Genomic DNA, 17,684 nt, shown 5'->3' with positions numbered 1-17,684 from the left:
GGACAATGCAACAATTAATATTGTTATGCATGTCTCCTGGATGGAGCCCCAGATGTCCTGGACTCTCTAGACATGCATCCAATACATCTGCCCATTAAATCCGATATTTTCATTTCGTGACATCTAAGATGGCTGGAGGGAGAGTTTTCTAACAATTCTGTGGGAAAATAAATGTTTATTTCTCTTTTAAGCTGCTAAATTTGGGGGTAATTTGTTACACAGCAATTGATAACTAATACTCTTTTTATTTTTTCTTACCATAATTATATAATACAAAAAAAAAAAAACAATTGTTTTCAAAAAGCCCATATGGATATACTCGTTAAATCTTCTTCTAAAATAGAGATTAAGTTGTGGTGATGAAGAAAAAAACAAAAGTTGGGATTGCCAGTGTTCAAGAACCTTTACTCTCAGACATCCTCAAGTCATCTTCAAGGCTCCTTTGTTTCTATTCTCATTTATAGTGAGGCAAGGGGAGGAAGGGGATGAAGGGGATGAAGTTGGCAGAAATTTTATTTGAAGGGTTTACAGGAGACTAATTTTCCTGAACTCACTCAGCACACAAAACATGATTATAATGAAGACATTTGGGGGCCCTAAGCTTTAAAATTATAATGACTCCCCATGTACAATGCTAAATTAACACTTACAAACCTGTAAGATATGTGCAAGAAGTGCCAACATTTCTATTTTTCCTGATGCTTTTTTTGGGGGTAATATCCCTTACCAAATGATCATTTATCAAATCATCAATTATAAAATTATCCGATTGTTTTAGTGCACTTCCGTGCCCGTTTACTCATAGTCTGCCTATTGTTTAATCCAGCATTGATGAAACACCCTTTAGAAACATATTCATTTTCTAATGTGAAGATTTTTCACATCATAGCAAATTCTATGTCCATGTTATTAAGAAATCAATCATTTTACTTCCCAGCCACTGGAGTTTTCCTGAGAGGCTCTTGTTAGCTAACCTGTCTTTAATAAGTGGTTATTCTGTTAATATTTCTTTGAAGCCCATTATAAACTTTCTCAATATCCAGAAACTCTGCAAGGCCTGGGAGGTGACTAAAACTCAACGTGTTTGAAGGGAGAAGTGCATTTCGGATGCTTAGGCCTCACCACAGCCTGGGTTCCCCCTGTCCTCTGCACTCTTGCATTCTCGCCTCACATGCATGCAAAGATATGAGCTATTTAAATCCTCATCATGGAGAAGGACTCAGCAGGTAACAAATGCTAATTTCTGAGGCCAGGAAAGGAGCTCAACTTTATCCCTGTTTGAAGACAAGATCCAGACATACAGCAAGATGGAGAGGCTCTGAGTATCTTGCATTCTTAAAGAATGCTTTTCCACATTTAAGAAGAGTTGATTGGGGGTCATACCCAAGGAAATCAAAGGGATCTAGATACTCATTTGTCACATTAAGCACATGCTTACAGCATAGCCAAAGCAGGGCACTGGTATATCTTTTTGGTATATACATATAATGAATATTAAAATTCTGAAGCTGAGCTGCCCAACAAGAGGGGCTAGCCACATGTGACTACTTAAATTAATTAAAAGTAAATAAAACTGAGAATTCAGTTCCTCTGTTGCACTAGCCACATTTCAAGTACTCAAGAGACACCTGTGACTAGTACATATCTAGAGCATTTCATTCCTAGCAGAAAGTTCTGTTGGACAGCACTGTTCTAAAGTATTCAAGCTGTGCTCTTGGGAAAGGGATCCAAACCTCATTGAATTTCCTAACATCTACTTTACACCTCGGCGTTGGTTTCATTGGAGAACATAATATTTTCCGTGTCTGGAGACCTCTAATTTAATCTCGCCTTGGCCAGCAGAACCACTAACCGCATTTCTATCCTTTCACCTTCCCTCCACACACCCCATCATCAATCCACCTCTGGCCTCGTCGGTCACCCTAGCGCACCTCCAATCCACAGACGGGCCACTAAGTAGGAGCCTCCACTGGTGTCCTGGGAAAAGCCACGCGACCCCTCCCCTTCCAGCGGTCCCTCTCCTACCTTTTCAGACTGGAAGGGGCGGGACCAGGAGTCACACGCCCAATAGGAGGGGACCAGGGGAGGGCGTCCTGGCCGCGTCCCCATCGCTAGGGAAACCCAGGCCGCCCGAGGCCGCGCGAGATGCCGAGCGCGGAGGAGCAGGCCGCGCTCGCGGCGGAGACCGCGGATGAGGAGTCCGGCGCCGACCCGCGACTGCGCCTCCTGGGGGCCTACGTGGCCCAGAGCCTGCGGCCGGCCGCCGGCGCCTGGGAGCGCTGCGCGGGGACGGCCGAGGCGGAGCAGCTGCTTCAGGCCTTCCTGGGCCGCGGTGCTGCGCAGGGGCCGCGGCCGCTGCTGGTGGTGCGGCCCGGGCCCGGGGGCCTGGCGCTGCGCCCGGGGCTGGACGCGGGCCCCGAGTCCGGCCCGGCCCGCGCTAAGGGGCTCTTCTTCCTGCGCACCAGGCCCGAGCCGCCGGGGCCCAGCAGCCTCCGCGGCGCAGTGCTCTGTGGAGATGTGCCCGCGGCGCCTCTGGAGCACCTGGCCGCGCTGTTCTCTGAGGTGAGGGTGGGTGGGTGGGTGGCCTGGCGCCGGCTGGAGCGGGGCTTAGGGAGGGGACGAGGAGTCGCGAGCGGCGGGCGAGGGTCGAATGTGGAAGGGAGGTCTAAGGAGGCGGGACCAGAGCTAGAGGGGCGGGGACGTGGGGGCAGCCTTGACTGGGAGCCGAGGTCGAGGGGTCTGGGGAAAAATGGCGCCGAGGGGGGGGGGCGATGAAGTGGGGGCGGAGCTGGGTGGCCCCGAAGGTCAGGAGATGACATCCGAGATGTGGACCGGACGGGGGAGCTAGCTGTGAAGAACGGAGCTGAGGGAAATCCGGGTGGAGGTCAGGCAGGCGTGAAGGGGCTGAGACTTGGATCAGCCCTGGTCTGGGGTCGAGCCAAAGTCATAGGGGAGACTAGACTGGGTCCCGACAACTTTTCTGTCCGTATCTCTTAGTCCTTCCTGTAAACTGGGGAGTCCTGGAGGAGACAGGAAGTGGTGAAGAAGGGCATTTCTTATGAGTCGGTGGGGTGGAAGCAGGGGAAAGGCTACAAACAGTTTTTACTTCTGGAGAGGAGTTAAAAGGAAAAAGATGGGGTGGTTTTGATTTTCTTCTCATCATTCGTCACGCAGCCATACCAAAGGTCAGCCTGTGCTAAGACAAGAAGTTGGGGCATCCTATTGGAAATGTCCAACAGGCATGTTTGGAGGGATCTGCCTGAGCTCAGGGAGGAAGGCGAAGCCGTGGACTATGGAGAGTTTCCAAGGCACAGTTGTGGAAGCTTTGAGAGTGCAGGAGATTTCAGGGCAATACTCAAGAGACTCTTGGGATACTTAGACCTTTCTGGAATAGAAGTAAACTTCCCTGCAAGCCAGGCATGTGTGTTCCAGAAGCTTGATGCCATAGGTCCTGCAGGTTTTGGGAAAACTATGTGCAGAGGACTAGCTATATGTTTCATTCTTGTGATCGGTGCTATGGGGTACCAATGAAATGCAAGACAGGATCCCACCCATGAAGTCCTTGCTTTGAGGAGCCAAGATATGTGTAGTTAATCAAATATTCAAAACATTTAAGACCTGTATGACTGGGGAAGGGAGTAGGGATAGAGTTTACCTAAAATTGGCCCCAGTGTTGGAACCAGGTCAAGGGTTAGCCCTTTAGTTGCTTTAACATGAGGCTGTGAAGGGAGGGGTTATTCCAGGAAGGGACAGGGACAACAGAGGAGCTTGCAGGGGCCCATGAAAGCATCAGTTATCAAGGACTGGAAGTATTTCAGTATGTTACCAATTGGCCTTATTGCCTCAACATCAGCTCAGCACATAACCAAGCTTGGATGAAGGCCCCAAAGATGACAGAAAATGCCATAGATTTCAGAGAAGAGAGATGTGCATGTGGTCTGAGAACATTGCTTAGGCTTAAGTATTGATCTGGCTTCTGAATGATTAGGATAAGGAGAGGGCAAGTAAGGTAATTTCTGAGGTTTGGGAAGCAGCTTAAACAAGGTTCAGTGATGGGACTAAACCTAATAAATGTGGGGGGGCAGTGGGCCCAGCTCAGACTTGTGTCATGGTTAAGGAAATGTAGCCCAGTAAGCAAAAGTAGTTTTAAAATAATGCAGATCCTCAAATGTTCAAGAATTGTCCATTGCTGCCATATTGAAAGAGATTGGAAACAAACTAAATGTTCATCAGTAAGGTTCTGGGTGAATGAATTATAATCCATCTGTACAATGAAGTAGTATGCAGCTGTTAAAAAGAATGGTAACATGGAACAATTTTTAAGATATTTTTTAAAGGTACAGAATTATACATAGTGTGCTTATACTTATGTTAAAAAAAGAAAGAAAGGGAGGAAGAAAAGGTAAAAAGAAAGAAAAACATTAATTAATAGGGTCATCCTCAGGCAAGAAACTGCATGGCTGAGGTACAGGGATAGATAGAAGACTTGTCTCTCTAAAAACGTTTGTACTTTTTAAGTGTTATGCCATGTAAATGTATTTATTAAAACCTAAATAAAATAATTTATACTAAAATATCTCAAGTCCTTGTGTTTGTCAAAACCTGTAAAAGCAATCCATTGTCTATCCCTCTTCTCACATCTACTTCATTTACAAGAACTAAAGCTGATCTGGTGTCACTTCAAACGTTGCTCACCTCCCAGTGAGCCACTGCCCCTCCCAGTTGTCCTAAACATCTTTTAGCCTCTGGGTGACTTGCTTTTCTTTCCCCCCTCCCTACTCTGCATCACAAAGGCCTAAGGATTCCACCTGGCTAAGAGACTTCCCGTGGTGTGTGTGTGTGAGTGTTGTGTGCTTACTTGTGGGGGAGGGGGAGGAAGAATGCACCAAAGAGGTTGACAGACTTTAGTAACCAGTTAACCCTGTTCCATTTCTTCCTCCTCCCAATCACTATTCACTGCTGACAGGTGGTTTTTCCTAGGGTTCTTAAACCTGAATGCTTGTTTGAATTTTTATTTTTTGGAGCGTGAGTGTGGGATTTGAGGTAGGGAAGACCTAGGTTCAAATCCTGGTTCTGCCAAATTCATCTGTGTGGTGTAAGTAAGTTTAACTCACCTCTGTTAAGTCCAAAATACCATGCAGGATTTAGAAACAATAGATTGGAATGTCTAGAACATAGTGTGTAACATTGTAGGTGTTCCATAAAGGACGGGAAGTCTTGTCACTCTATACCCCACATAAAATCTTGCCTCAACCTCTTCTCTGAATAGTCTTGTCACCTTGTTCTAACCAAACCTGACTCTCCCCTGAGGACTCAGTTTTCCCTGCAATACTCTCACTGACCCTGGAGACACAAGAGCTACCGTCCTTGTTCCTGTAGTGCAGACCACGTTCAAAGACCTTCAGTTTGAATCTCATGCCATCAGACTAAGTCACCTGCTCCTCTCATTGCTGTATCCAGTACGGATGGCACTGCCCTCCTTCCTTTCTTTTTTAGAACAAACAGGAAGGAGTAATCCTTTATTTTTAGAGAACAAAGAGGTTTCTAGTAATATTTCCTATGGTAAATAGACAACATAAAAATCAGCCTCCAGCCATCAGCAGCTACTTTGCTCTGGACCTGGGCTCTTCCTTGCCCACTTGGTAAGGTGGAGGCGTGTACTTCCCTTCCTTTATTAACATGTCCCGTTGCTTCTTGGTGGCACTCATGCGTCTCATCGTTTTCTGCCGAAGCATGCATTCTATGAAATCATCAAATTCTATCTTGCACTCGTTCTCTGCCCGATACCACTGATTCCATGGGCACATTCTGTCCATTCTTTTTCAAAAGCATGGCAATGACTTGGGAGTTTGTAAGGCTGCTCAGCACTTTGGATTGTCATCCAATGATCTAAGTGAAGGCCTACCCTTTTCTGCACATCACAGAAAGGCATGGCATGCCTCTGCGGTGTCCTTGTCTCTTTCCTGACTGCCGCACCTGCACTGCTCTCATTTCTGTATAATTTTAACTTCTGTCTCACTGTGACTTTCCAATGTTACTCCTGTGTTAACACTTGGCCATTTCAATAGACAATAATAATTCCAATAATCTGGCGTCTGGGTTCCTTGAAACTTTATCCTCCAGTGACCCTATCCTTCTCATTATCGTAACTGTCCCCTCCTGTGACCATTCCCAGTCCTTGCAATACCAGTAATCACCATCGTCTTGGCCCAGTTTTATGCACCTCATTCTCTGACAACTACTCCTTTCACTCCTTTTAAATCCAGACTATAGCAATTTCTTGACCCCGCTGGAACCTCCAATCCATTGATCTTGCCGCCTTTCCATAGCCCTTTGCCCAGTCCCATGTTCTCTTTCCCCCCTTACCTAGCCACGATCCATCTTTATAATCATTCTTCAGCCTCACTTGCTTCTCCCTTTATTGTACTTGTTTGGCAAAATCACAATCTTGGAGAAATCTAATTTTATACCTACTCTCCACCTACACAGTATGAAATTGAATGTGGCTAGGAAAAAACCTACTGGTTTCATTTTAAATTCATGACCTTGAACCTCTAATAGATCCTTTATGCTACCTAGCAGACATCCTGTTTTCTATTCCAGTTACTTTCTTCTAGATCTCTATCTCACAACTTTCTTTTTGTCCTCACACATCCAAAGCCTCCTCTCTATAGTTCACTCTAATGCACTTACTTGGTACGTAAGGGAGAAAAATGGAAATAAAAGAATAAAATTTCTACACACTCCCAAATCTTCCCCATCTGCTAATATCTATACTCATATATTCTGCCTTCCCATCTGTTGCTATAGACAGACTGTCTATGCTCTCATTTGATATCAATCCTAAGACTAAAATGTTTGTTCTAGGTCCCATCCATTCTCACCTCCTCGAGGAGGTTAACCCAGCAATTCTCTTTCCTCTCTCCTACATTCGTAACTTTTCCCTCCCCACTAAATTAACAACACCCCTCTCTTTGCCTCATTTCCCCTATCAGCTATCACCCCATTTCTCTGATCTCCTTTAAAGCATCATTTTTGGAATTGTGTCTATTCCTGATAATCCCATTCTACTCCTATTTTCTCTCATACTCACCTATCAGGCTTTTGCCTCCACACTACACAAAAGAGGAGTGATAGAACCTGGTAGTGTCCCCAGTGGCCTCCACATGACTGACTAGAATGGCTAATTATCAGTCTTCACCCTGCCGATGATCACACTTGCCTGGAAATAATTTCTTCCCTTGGCTTCCAGGACACTACGTGTTCTTGTTTCCTACTGCCCATGACTATTCCTTCTCAGTTTCCACTCATGGCTTCTCTTCTTCCCAACCTTTTAATATTTGAAAGCCGGAGGACTCATTCTTGGGTGTCTCCTCTTCGCTATACTCAATTCCATGGGTCTTTCATCCAATATCATGGTTTTACAAAGTGTATCTGTCATCTCCTAAATTTATATCTCTAACCTTTTCTTCTCTTAATTCCCTATCCAATTGCCTAGTCAGTGTTTCCATTTGAAAGTCCAAAGGTTATATCAAATTTTGACATGTCCAAAATCAAGCTCCTGGTCTTCCCTCAAGAACTTACTCTACACTTAGGTTTTCCCCATCTCAGTCAGTGGAAACTCCATTCTTCCTGGTGTTCAAACCCAAAACCTTGGAGTCATCCTGACTCTTTATCCCTCACAACCCCACAACCGATCCATTAAGAACCATATTGTTTGCACCTTCAATGTTTACATAGAGTCAGACCTTTTCCCTTCACCTCCATCACTGCCCCCTGTGCCAAGCCACCCTATTTCTTTTCTGGATTATAGCAATAGCTTTCTAACTCATCTCCCTTTTTCCTCTTTTGCCCCCTAAAGTATAATCTTAACACAGAGTAAAAGCCGAAATCCTACAGGCAAGGCTGCATGTGTCTGGCTCCTTTTTCTCACCTTTGTGCTTCTCATCCTTGCTCATTCTCTTCCAGTTTCATTTATTTCCTAGTGCCCCTTGATCATATCAGCCATGCTCCCACCTCTGGGCCTTTGCACTGGCCGTTCCTTCTTGCAATATTCTTCCCTCAGGTATCTGCACAGCACCCTCTCTATCTGCCCAAGTTTTTGTTCAAGTGTTACCTTCTCAGTGAGGCCTACACTTGCCATTCCATTTTAAATGGCGACTTTTCCACTCCACATTCCTGATTCCTCTCTGCTTTATTTTTTTCCACAGAATTTTTTTATTGACTGTATCTCTCCTATAATACTTATTTAATGAGGGCAAGAATTTTTGTCTGTTTTGTTCACTGGTAAATCCTCTCAGGTCCTAGCATAGTGCTAGCACTTAGTTGATGCTCAGTAAATACCAACTGAATAAAGGAACGAAAGACTTCATTTCATAGAATGTCTACATTCACTATTTTATGTTACTCCAAACCCTCCAGAATCCGACCCAAACTTACCCACCACTTTTTCTTCAGATAGCATACATTCCATTATTCTGTGAAACTCTTTTCAGCGCTTCGACTGTGCCAGACCTTGGTGAGAACTGTGGTCATATAGAGATTAAACAAGAAATACTCCCTTCCTTGGAGAGATCCTAGGAAAATGCCAGTTCCTCTTTTGTCCCCTGTTTGGCCTTCTGTGCTGGGTCCCAAGGGTCCTTTCTTAACATAGATATGAATAGAGCTCAATTTGTGACATTTTCTCTCTGGGAGCTCTCTGTTCCCCTGTTGTGCTCAGCTCAGTGAGTATTTCCACACCAACCAGGCAAAGGTTATCCTCTGGGACTGAACTTGCTGGACCCCAGTATTTTATTTCACAGCCACAAGAACTTATTGGCCCCATACAGAACCCAACCCTACAGGTCCATATTTCCTTTTCATTATTTAGCAGGTGGCTTCCTCACCATATTACCTGATAATCTGTTTGTCTTTCTAGTATTTCCATTGCATTGGGTGTGAGCTTTGGGCAGGCAGGGGTTCCTAGCAAGTTGTATTAATTACAATTTTCTAATTTGCTAATGATATATAACTCAACCTGTCTCAAAAAAAATTCAACAGCAGCTTGATTCAGAGGCTCAAATGATATCACCAGGATTTGTTCTTTCTCCATCTGTAAACTCTTTTCTCCAAATTGACTTTATTCTAAGGCTCCATATGGTTGTAGGAGGCCCACCAGTACCTCCAGACTTTCTTCCTTTGAAGTATAAGTCCAGTAGAAAAGAGACTTCCCTTCCTCTAAAAGTTCAGATAAGAGACTTCTACTTGGCTCTCACTGGCCCACACTTGATTACATGTCCACCCCTGCATCAGTCACTGTGAACAGGAAAATAGACTGTGGTGATTGGCTTAGGCATAAGTCCAGATCTACCTTTGGACCTGGGGATGTTTACTGAAAGAAGAATGGTAGGTAGCCAAAAGCAAGTAATGATAACTACACTGATTCAAGAGTTTCAACTTTGCTTACCTTTTTAGGGTGTCTCTCTCACACCTGTAGATAGATAGTCATCCTTACCTGCATTTATCCTATTTCTTGCCTCTGTCCTTTGTGACCTGCAAAATGTTGTGTATAGCTTTAAGGGCCTTTCTCAGAATGGTCTTTCTTACGGTGTCAGAAAGTTGAATACCTGCGTTTTCTGCCCTGTGCCCCTGTTACAGGTTGTTATACCCATCTTGGCCAATGAGAAGAACCACCCAGAGTGGCCCCACGTGGTATGCCAAGACATCAGGCGGCACGCCCACAATCTCCAGTGTGACCTCTTGGTTATCCTTGAGCAAGTGAAGGGGAAAACCTTTCTGCCTCTTCCAGTAGGCTCAGAAAAAATGGAGTTTGGGGACTCAGGAAGTGAGGCAGTGTAAGTACCACCAGGCTGGCCATGTGAGCCTCTGAGATATGGGTGATGCTGACTGAGCTGAATGTTTTCTTTACAACCTCTCTGTTCCTAACTCTGCACATCTCCTTGTTAGCCACACAAGCTGTTTGCCAACATCCTCGGACTGTTTTCCGTGTGCTGATTACTACCCTTACCCCAATTTCTCCCTGAAGTCTTTTTAAGGCTATCACAGCATCATGGCCTCTTTCCCATTCAGATTCATATCAGGGCAGAGAGCAGCCACACTGATTTCAGCATTTGGCTTATCAACCCAGTATCTCATCACTGGCAAAAACCCAGGCCCAGTTCGGGAGACAGCTGCATCTCTTGCCAGCATTTATCCTGCACATAATGTCAGAAAACTAACTATGGGGGTTCTTGTTAAGAGTCCCAGGCTCACCTCCCCCAGCAGCTAGAGGCTTTTTTTTTAAGTCCTGGGGATTTTTTATTTCCAAATAAAAGCAAATCTGGCTTTTTGGGGACTGGGGTTCATGCCCCTACCCCTGGGTGGGCATTAAAACCCCAGCCTCCTGTCCTATTAGGAATTGTATCCACCATACTATTAGCATTTGCTGACCTTTCTGGCTTTGAATTGTCTTTGTTTCTATCCCCTAGGGATTTTTTCTTCCAAGCCAGTTGATGTATTTAAATGTTATCTTTTGTGTGTGTGTGGCAAAAGGTGGCCCTTCTACATGAACTCAATTGGCCATATTGTCAGGAGTTTCACAGTGTATTACCATCACTGTTGTGTATTCAAGGTTCATGATTTGATCTGAAGAATAAATAATGCATAGGATGGCAGTGTACTTTATAAATGAGTTTTTTCTATTTAATGTAGTTTGCTACGTATATAATTTAAAATAATTTCCCAGTAAGCTGGAAAACTTACTGTGGTTTAATAAAAATATCCAATTTTCAAAATAAATTCAAATTGCCGTTTTCCTGACTCTTTTGTATTTCAGCTTAATGACATTCAGTATATGTATATAATCATTGTTGAGTTTGTCTCCCTTTGTTCAAATTTGATAATTTCCCAAAAGGTTGGATCATACTTGGGGGAGGTGAGTATCTCCTGTCTTTAATACCTTCCATAATCACTTGTGCAGTGTCATTGCTCAGCAAATATGAATTTAATTAAATTTAGTGAAGGTGGGTTTCTGGCATGAAAATTTGAATGATATGCTCTCTTTCTTTGTCAGTTGTACCCTGGGAGCCCAACATGCACGGTTTTCATTTGAGACTTTGTGAAAACGCAACCAAAATGTGCAATTTTTAAGTCCTTCCAAAACATAGCTAGGTTAAAAAAAAATGGAGCGGGGCATATGGGGGATGGTGCCTGGACATTACATTCTTCACTGGAAATGAGAGAACAAAGCAAACCATGGGGATGGTGTTGAGATGTCTGATGGTTTCCCTTATGGAGGAGGAATTAACCTCCTCTTGCTGCAGCGGTCAGAACTAATACCAATTTGAGGAAATCACGGGGTGGGGGTGGGGGGAGAATATGGAGACAAACTTTCTCCCAGGGAGGACTGACCCACTGTGCAATGTGTTTTTTTGCCAAGCAAGGAGCTTGCTCTCATTGATGGGATTCAGGCAAGGGTTGGGTGGTAATCTGAATATTTTCTGCCCCAGGTATTCCTGCATTGACAGGAAGACTTGCTGTGATTTGAAGTTCTTAAACTCATCCTCAGAATATTGGTGAATCCCTGAACCTGTATGTGTGTGTATAATTGTGGATGTACATAGGCATCAGCTTGTGTTCTGATGACTTTGTTCTGAGGAGAGAATCTGCACTTTTCATTAACTTTTATGCAATAAAAGTTAAGAACACCTGGACTAGATGGAATTTCCCACTGATTTTATATATATTTTTAAATGTGGCATTCTATTTGTGGGGACACTCAAGAGTTAGGTTATTTCCACACATCCCAGGAGATTTGTTTTATCTTTTACAGCTTGGATTCTATAGATAAGTCAGTCATCTATGCCATTGAGTCTGCAGTGATCAAATGGAGCCACCAGGTCCAGGTGGTGCTCAAGAGAGAGTCTTCCCAGCCACTCTTGCAAGGGGAGAATCCCACCCCTGAGGTGGAACTGGCATTCTGGAAGAACAGGTAGGAAGGGAGGCACATTCTCAACCCCTGGGGAACAGAAGTCTGACAAGTGATAAGGACAGATCTGATATGGTTTATTGACCCAAACCACTGAGTCTGGGTCTCCCCTCCATGTCATTCTCATCACTCCTGTAGCAATGGCATACATCTCAGCGTTATTTGGGTCAAAAAAATTATTTTGTGGACTGGAAGATGCCTGCTTTCCCCAAGGTTGAATAGTTATCCTTCCTTTCTGGGATTCTAGTCACTATGTCTCCTGACATTACCTCAAAAGTTCTTTCTACTACATATAAAATTAATTAATACTCTAATATTTTTCTTGTAATTGTCTACTCCCATCTGCTTGAACAGTCCAGGCTAAATGCCCACACCTTCTGTAAGGATCTGGAGAAAGAGGGCGTTGGGGAAGTTGGCAGCAGAGTGGTCTCTCCTAGGTCCCAGCCTGTCATTGATAGGACTGGAAAGTCCATCCATCCACCCTAGACTAGGGTTGTCCACAAAGACCTAATTTTTCCTCCTGCTTATTCTACCTCTTCCTCCCTGTTTCCTTGCTCCTATTTATCATTGCACTGATTAATCCTATGCTCAAAAGGAAACAGACAGATGTGTGAGGCAGATGTTCCTGTTTGTACTTTGAATGGAGAGTGTCAGCATCACATGACCAGGCATGCCTCTAGGGCCCCGCCCTGTTTATGCCAACATCCTCTGGCCTGGTTTCTGATCATTCTGCTGACCTACTGCAAGGCACTCTTCCTACAGCTTTGCTCAGACAGCCCCTCTCTCACCCTGCCCCAAACCTTTCTGCAAGAGCTAATAACCTGCAGCTGCCAGGCTTTTGAGCCACCAGATGGTTACAGCAATGTTCCCCACTGTTACCTCCTGGAGCTGCCTCTTTGAACCTATATTCCTGACTCAGGCTTCTGCCCTCACTGTTCTGGGAACAGATGTCCCAGCTCTTTGGGCTGGAGCATGGCCTTGGTGGAAGCATCCTGAGGCGGGTCTGTCTATGGGAGGGTGGGTCGACGCGGCGGGACTTACCTTTCCTGATGTCCACCTGGATTCACCCTTCTGCTGTGGTATTATAGGTATGAGGATCTTGAATACATTTATAGTCAACTGAGAACGATCAAGGTGAGGGGCATGGCTGGGCTCCTGGACAAACTTCAGAGCAGCTACTTCCCTGCTTTCAAAGCCATGTTCAGAGATGTCGTAGCAGGTGAGCCCTAGCAAGAATTTTCACAAATACTGGGACTCAGGTTTCTTATTTAGTGATGAACTGACTTCTCTTTCTGATTTCAGCAGCTTCAAGTCCTTAGTAATCTTCCGACCTGACACAATACAGCAAAGTGGCAGGACTTCCATATCTAGAAGCAGAAAAGCAGCTACCTTGTGCATTTCCAGCTCCACCACTATTTGACCTTGGGCAAAGGCAAACCTCTCTGAACTTTAGTATCCAGTAGTTATGATGCACCCACACCCTGCTTACCTCATGTGACCATTGTGAATTAATATAGGTGGAAGTACTTACTTTATTTGACTATACCACACTGCATAAATGTATATTTATTATCTCTCACCTCTGTGCTTAGTGTCCTCCCCTCTGATTCCTTGAAAAATCTCTATTCCATATCTAGCTCCATTATGCTTTTCCTCTGTTCCTTTTGTCAGATGGGACTGCAATTTCCTGACCATCTGAGCACTAGACAAGATTGGCCTTTAACAAAATTGCAAAGCCAGCAAAGTCTGTAATTAGAATTAAGTAAATTTTTTCTCCCCTTGTCAGTGCACTTCTCTCCCACCAAACTTTCTCCTAACTCTTCAGGATCATAGGTCAGAATGTGCTTTCTTCCCTTTAAAAACAGGAGTAGTAAAGCTACCTCAGAGGGCTTTGCATAAGATGGTATATATCAAGAGCATAGAACAATTCTTGGCATATTGAAATTGTTTACTAAATAATGAACACAGGGTCTCATCTATGTAGTATATACCCAGGGCCTAAGGTCATCTGCTCTTACACGACACTGATTCTCTTCCCAAGAAAGAACCCAGTTTTATAAATACTTCCTTTCTAGTTCAGTTTGTTCAGTGGGCTTTTTCATTCCTTCTAATTTGCCCAATTAGTAGTACCCAATACTGCTAGTTTTCCTGCTTTCCCTTCTCCGGTACTTCAAGATAACTGGTTAAAGAGCCTCTCTTCCTTGGCTGTGTGCAAAGGAGATGGCAGGGGATTTTTCTGGCTTTGAAACCCAGCAAAATCTTGCTACTGTCAGTCTCTGCTATTTCTCTAAGTTCTGAAAGATGCCAATGAGGTTCTTTTGTTAATAAATACTCATCCAAATCACTACCATTTATCAGATTCCTCCTTTGTGTCAGGAACTGCACTAGTTGTTTGTGAAGATTTCATTTGTGCTACCTCCAGCCCTCCTAAACTCTTTAAATTAGTTGTTGTCCAGCCTGTTTTTAAGGCTCAGAGAGGTTAAACGTGCCCATGGTCATCAATTGGTTGTTTTCTGAGTCAGCATTTGAAGGTAGGTCTTTCTGATTCTAAAACTTGTCCTCTGTCATCTATTTTGTATTAGCTCAGAAATATCAGCAGCAAAGTAATCTGCAAGCCTTTATTGAGTTTCTACTAGGCATACAGCCCTAGGTTGGGCCTGGAAAGCCTGAATGAGGTCCAGAGACAGGGACCCTGTAAGAGAAAACTCATCAGACCATTGACCCAGTTACTCAGGCCTCTAGATTTCACTCTTCCCTCATAGGAGTCAGAAGATTTTCTAAAACCAGACTTCTCTGTGCTTCCCCAGTTTAGGAAGAAATTGCAGTCTTCTGTTTTATAGATCTTTCTGAGGCACTTGTGCTCCAGGGTGAGTATGAGTCTCAAGCAGGGGAGGATGACTGTCTCCGATTCCTTCCAGCTCTGAAGGAGGCTCAGGACATCCATGCTCACCTGATGCCACTCCATCGCCATCTGGAAAACCTGGAGAATGTGGAATTTCCGGAGGTGAAGCCACGGCTGTTGCCTCTGCTCCATGTGGTCTGTCTGATTTGGGCCACATGCAGATCCTACCGCTGTCCGGGGAGGCTCACTGTGCTGCTCCAGGAGACCTGCAACCTTCTTATCCAGCAGGTTGGCCACCCCAGGATTCTCAGCGGCCCCTCCCTTGCGGTTGGCTTGGCACCAACTCACATCAAAGGAAATAACTTTTCATGGAAATAGTGATGGTGCAAAACTCCTCACACTTGAATTATTTTACCATCACAAGCCAGTAGTTCACAGAGATTTTTTTAGTAGTTCTGAAATACCTGTGCAATCCATTTTTCCTTTTCCCTCTGCCTAAAACCAGGGTAGGATAAATAGGGGGTAGGGGGTATAGTGCATTTCAACCTTTTTAACCTGTGTGCAGCCTAGCCCAGTAATTAAAATGCTGACTTTGGGGAAACGGATGTGGCTCAACCAACTGGGCTCCCATCTACTATATAGGAGGTCCAGGGTTTGATGCCCAGGGCCTCCTGGTGAGGGCAAGCTGGCCCACGTGGTGAGCTGGCCCATGCGGGAATGCATCCCCATGCAGGAGTGCCACCGAGTGGGAAATCCACCTCGCGTGGGAAAGCCACCCCGTGCAGGAGTACTGGCTGACATGGAGAACTGGCACAGCAAGATGGCACAATAGGAGATACAGAGGAGAGAAAATAAGAAGTAGCAGAACAGGGGAGCTGAGGTGGTGTAAGAGTAATCACCTCTCTCCCACTCTGGAAGGTCCCAGGATTGGTTCCCGGAACTGCCTAATGAGAGAATACAAGCAGACAGAAGAACACACAGAGAGCAGACAATGGGGGGAACAGGAGAGGGGGAGAAATAAATAAAATAAACCTTTAGAAAAAAAGAATGCTGACTTTGGAGTGAGACAACCACGTACCATATCCTGGCTTCACTGCTTTTTGGTTGAGTGTGCCTGGGCAACTTACCTGCTCAGTGTCTGTTTCCTCCTGTGTACAGTGACCTATGTCAAAGGGTTGCTGGGCAGTTGTGAAGCTCAGTGAGATAATGCATGTGAAGGTCTTACACAGTGCCCTGTATGTGTTAAGAGCTTAGTACCTGTTAGCTATTGAGAAACAGTTTCTCAGATAACACAGTTCATGTTCCTCCTCCTTAATAGCACAAACAGGGCAGTGTGAATCTCTAGGAGTATATCCATGTATAGAACTGGAAGCTTGAGATAGCTTGGGTGATCTGTCCCTACAAGATGACTTCTTTTACCACAAAGAGCTGTATTGTCTTAAGAAAACAATGACCAAGTTTAAAGATTGGCTAATAATAACATTTTATGGAGCACATTACTACAAAATGCTGTTACACACGTGTTCTCAGTTGATTTTCAGGTGACCCTGTGAAGTGGTCAGGGAGAGCTCTATTATTCTCATTTAAAGATGTAGGCTAAGGCCCAGGGAGGTTAACAGAGTTGCCCATGGACACCCAAACCAGAAGCCAATCCCTGAATTCTAGACTAATGCTGTTCCATCACTGCCTGTTTATCAGTTAAGACTCTTGTGGTTGAAAGTACAAGAAATCCCAACCAAAACTAGCATCAATGAAAAGATAATTTAGATAATTAGATAATAAGATAATTTACTGGCTCAAAAATCCAAAATAAGGCTTACCATATGGCCTTCAATGAGAACACCAAAACCCAGTTATCTCTGTCTCTCTGTGATGGTTAAGAGTGTTGTCCGACAACTCCAGCTTCCCAGCTTTTTACATGCAAGTCTTTTGGATACAGGGAAATAATTATGGTGCAAAGAACCCTTGCACGTGAATTATCTTACTATCAAAAGCCACGAGGAACACCTGGGAAAGAATACCTGCCCCAGCCCCGCCCCAGCTGTCCTGCCAAGTGTCATTGTGTCTCATTAAATTGTCAATGATTGGCCACTTACCCATCCCTAAGGCAATCATTGTAGCTGGAGGTTGCAGAAATGATATGACTTAAATACAGATCCCAGTCCATCTCTAGAACCAAAGATGGGACCAAATGTTACCTATAATATGCTTCCAAAAATATTAGCTTGGCAAATATTCAGCTCAAAGTTGGCATCAGCAAGTTTTGGAATGCCCTGCACCCACTGCCAGGCTCAGTGACACTAATCTGTTTGCATTCCAGGCCTCTAATTATCTCAGCCCAGAAGATCTCCTAAGAAGCGAGGTAGAAGAAAGTCAGAGGAAACTGCAGGTGGTCGTGGACACCTTGAGCTTCTTCAAGCAATTGTTTCAAGACAGAAGGGAGAATCTCCATACTTACTTTAAAGAGAACCAGGAAGTTAAGGAGTGGGATTTCCAGTCATCTTTGGTCTTCGTGCGATTGGACGACTTCCTGAGAAGACTGCATGTGGTAGAGGTGAGCATATTCATTCATCTCAGGTTCTGTACAGGATTAAGGAATCCAGGGATCCAAAAATAGCATAAGGAAATGGCCAACACAGCCAGCATGGTGGTCAACCCTCCATTGATTTGAGCGACCCATTATAACAGTTCAGAAAATAGTTGTCATTTTGATGGGTCATCATGTCTATTGATAGTTTAGGAAATTCTAATTATAGACCTATTTAGGAAGAAGGCTGTATTAGTTACCCAAGGTTATTGTTACAAATTACCACAAACTTGGTGTCTTAAAATAACAGAACTTTATTCTCTCACAGTTCTGGAGACCAGAAGTATAAA

General features: G+C 44.3%; 1 protein-coding gene across 3 annotated transcripts in view; it reads left to right on the top strand.

Annotated features, from left to right (window-relative positions):
- The first annotated feature begins 2,135 nt into the window (after positions 1-2,135).
- Positions 2,136-17,684, top strand: part of DNAH9 (dynein axonemal heavy chain 9) — a 357,462-nt gene continuing 341,913 nt past the window's right edge. For all 3 annotated transcript variants that reach the window (XR_011646782.1, XM_058283466.1, XM_058283464.1), the window contains exons 1-6: positions 2,136-2,562; positions 9,637-9,833; positions 11,810-11,968; positions 13,054-13,184; positions 14,884-15,095; positions 17,128-17,361. Coding sequence is in view for 2 of the 3 variants with exons in the window: in XM_058283466.1 (XP_058139449.1) it covers positions 2,146-2,562; positions 9,637-9,833; positions 11,810-11,968; positions 13,054-13,184; positions 14,884-15,095; positions 17,128-17,361 (1,350 nt within the window). In the remaining variant the exon portion in view is untranslated. The remainder of the gene's footprint in view (positions 2,563-9,636; positions 9,834-11,809; positions 11,969-13,053; positions 13,185-14,883; positions 15,096-17,127; positions 17,362-17,684) is intronic.

The sequence above is a fragment of the Dasypus novemcinctus genome, chromosome 21 (assembly GCF_030445035.2).
Source record: "Dasypus novemcinctus isolate mDasNov1 chromosome 21, mDasNov1.1.hap2, whole genome shotgun sequence".
Taxonomy (NCBI): domain Eukaryota; kingdom Metazoa; phylum Chordata; class Mammalia; order Cingulata; family Dasypodidae; genus Dasypus; species Dasypus novemcinctus.
Note: the sequence above shows the minus strand (reverse complement) of the source record. Positions and strands in the feature narration are given on the sequence as shown.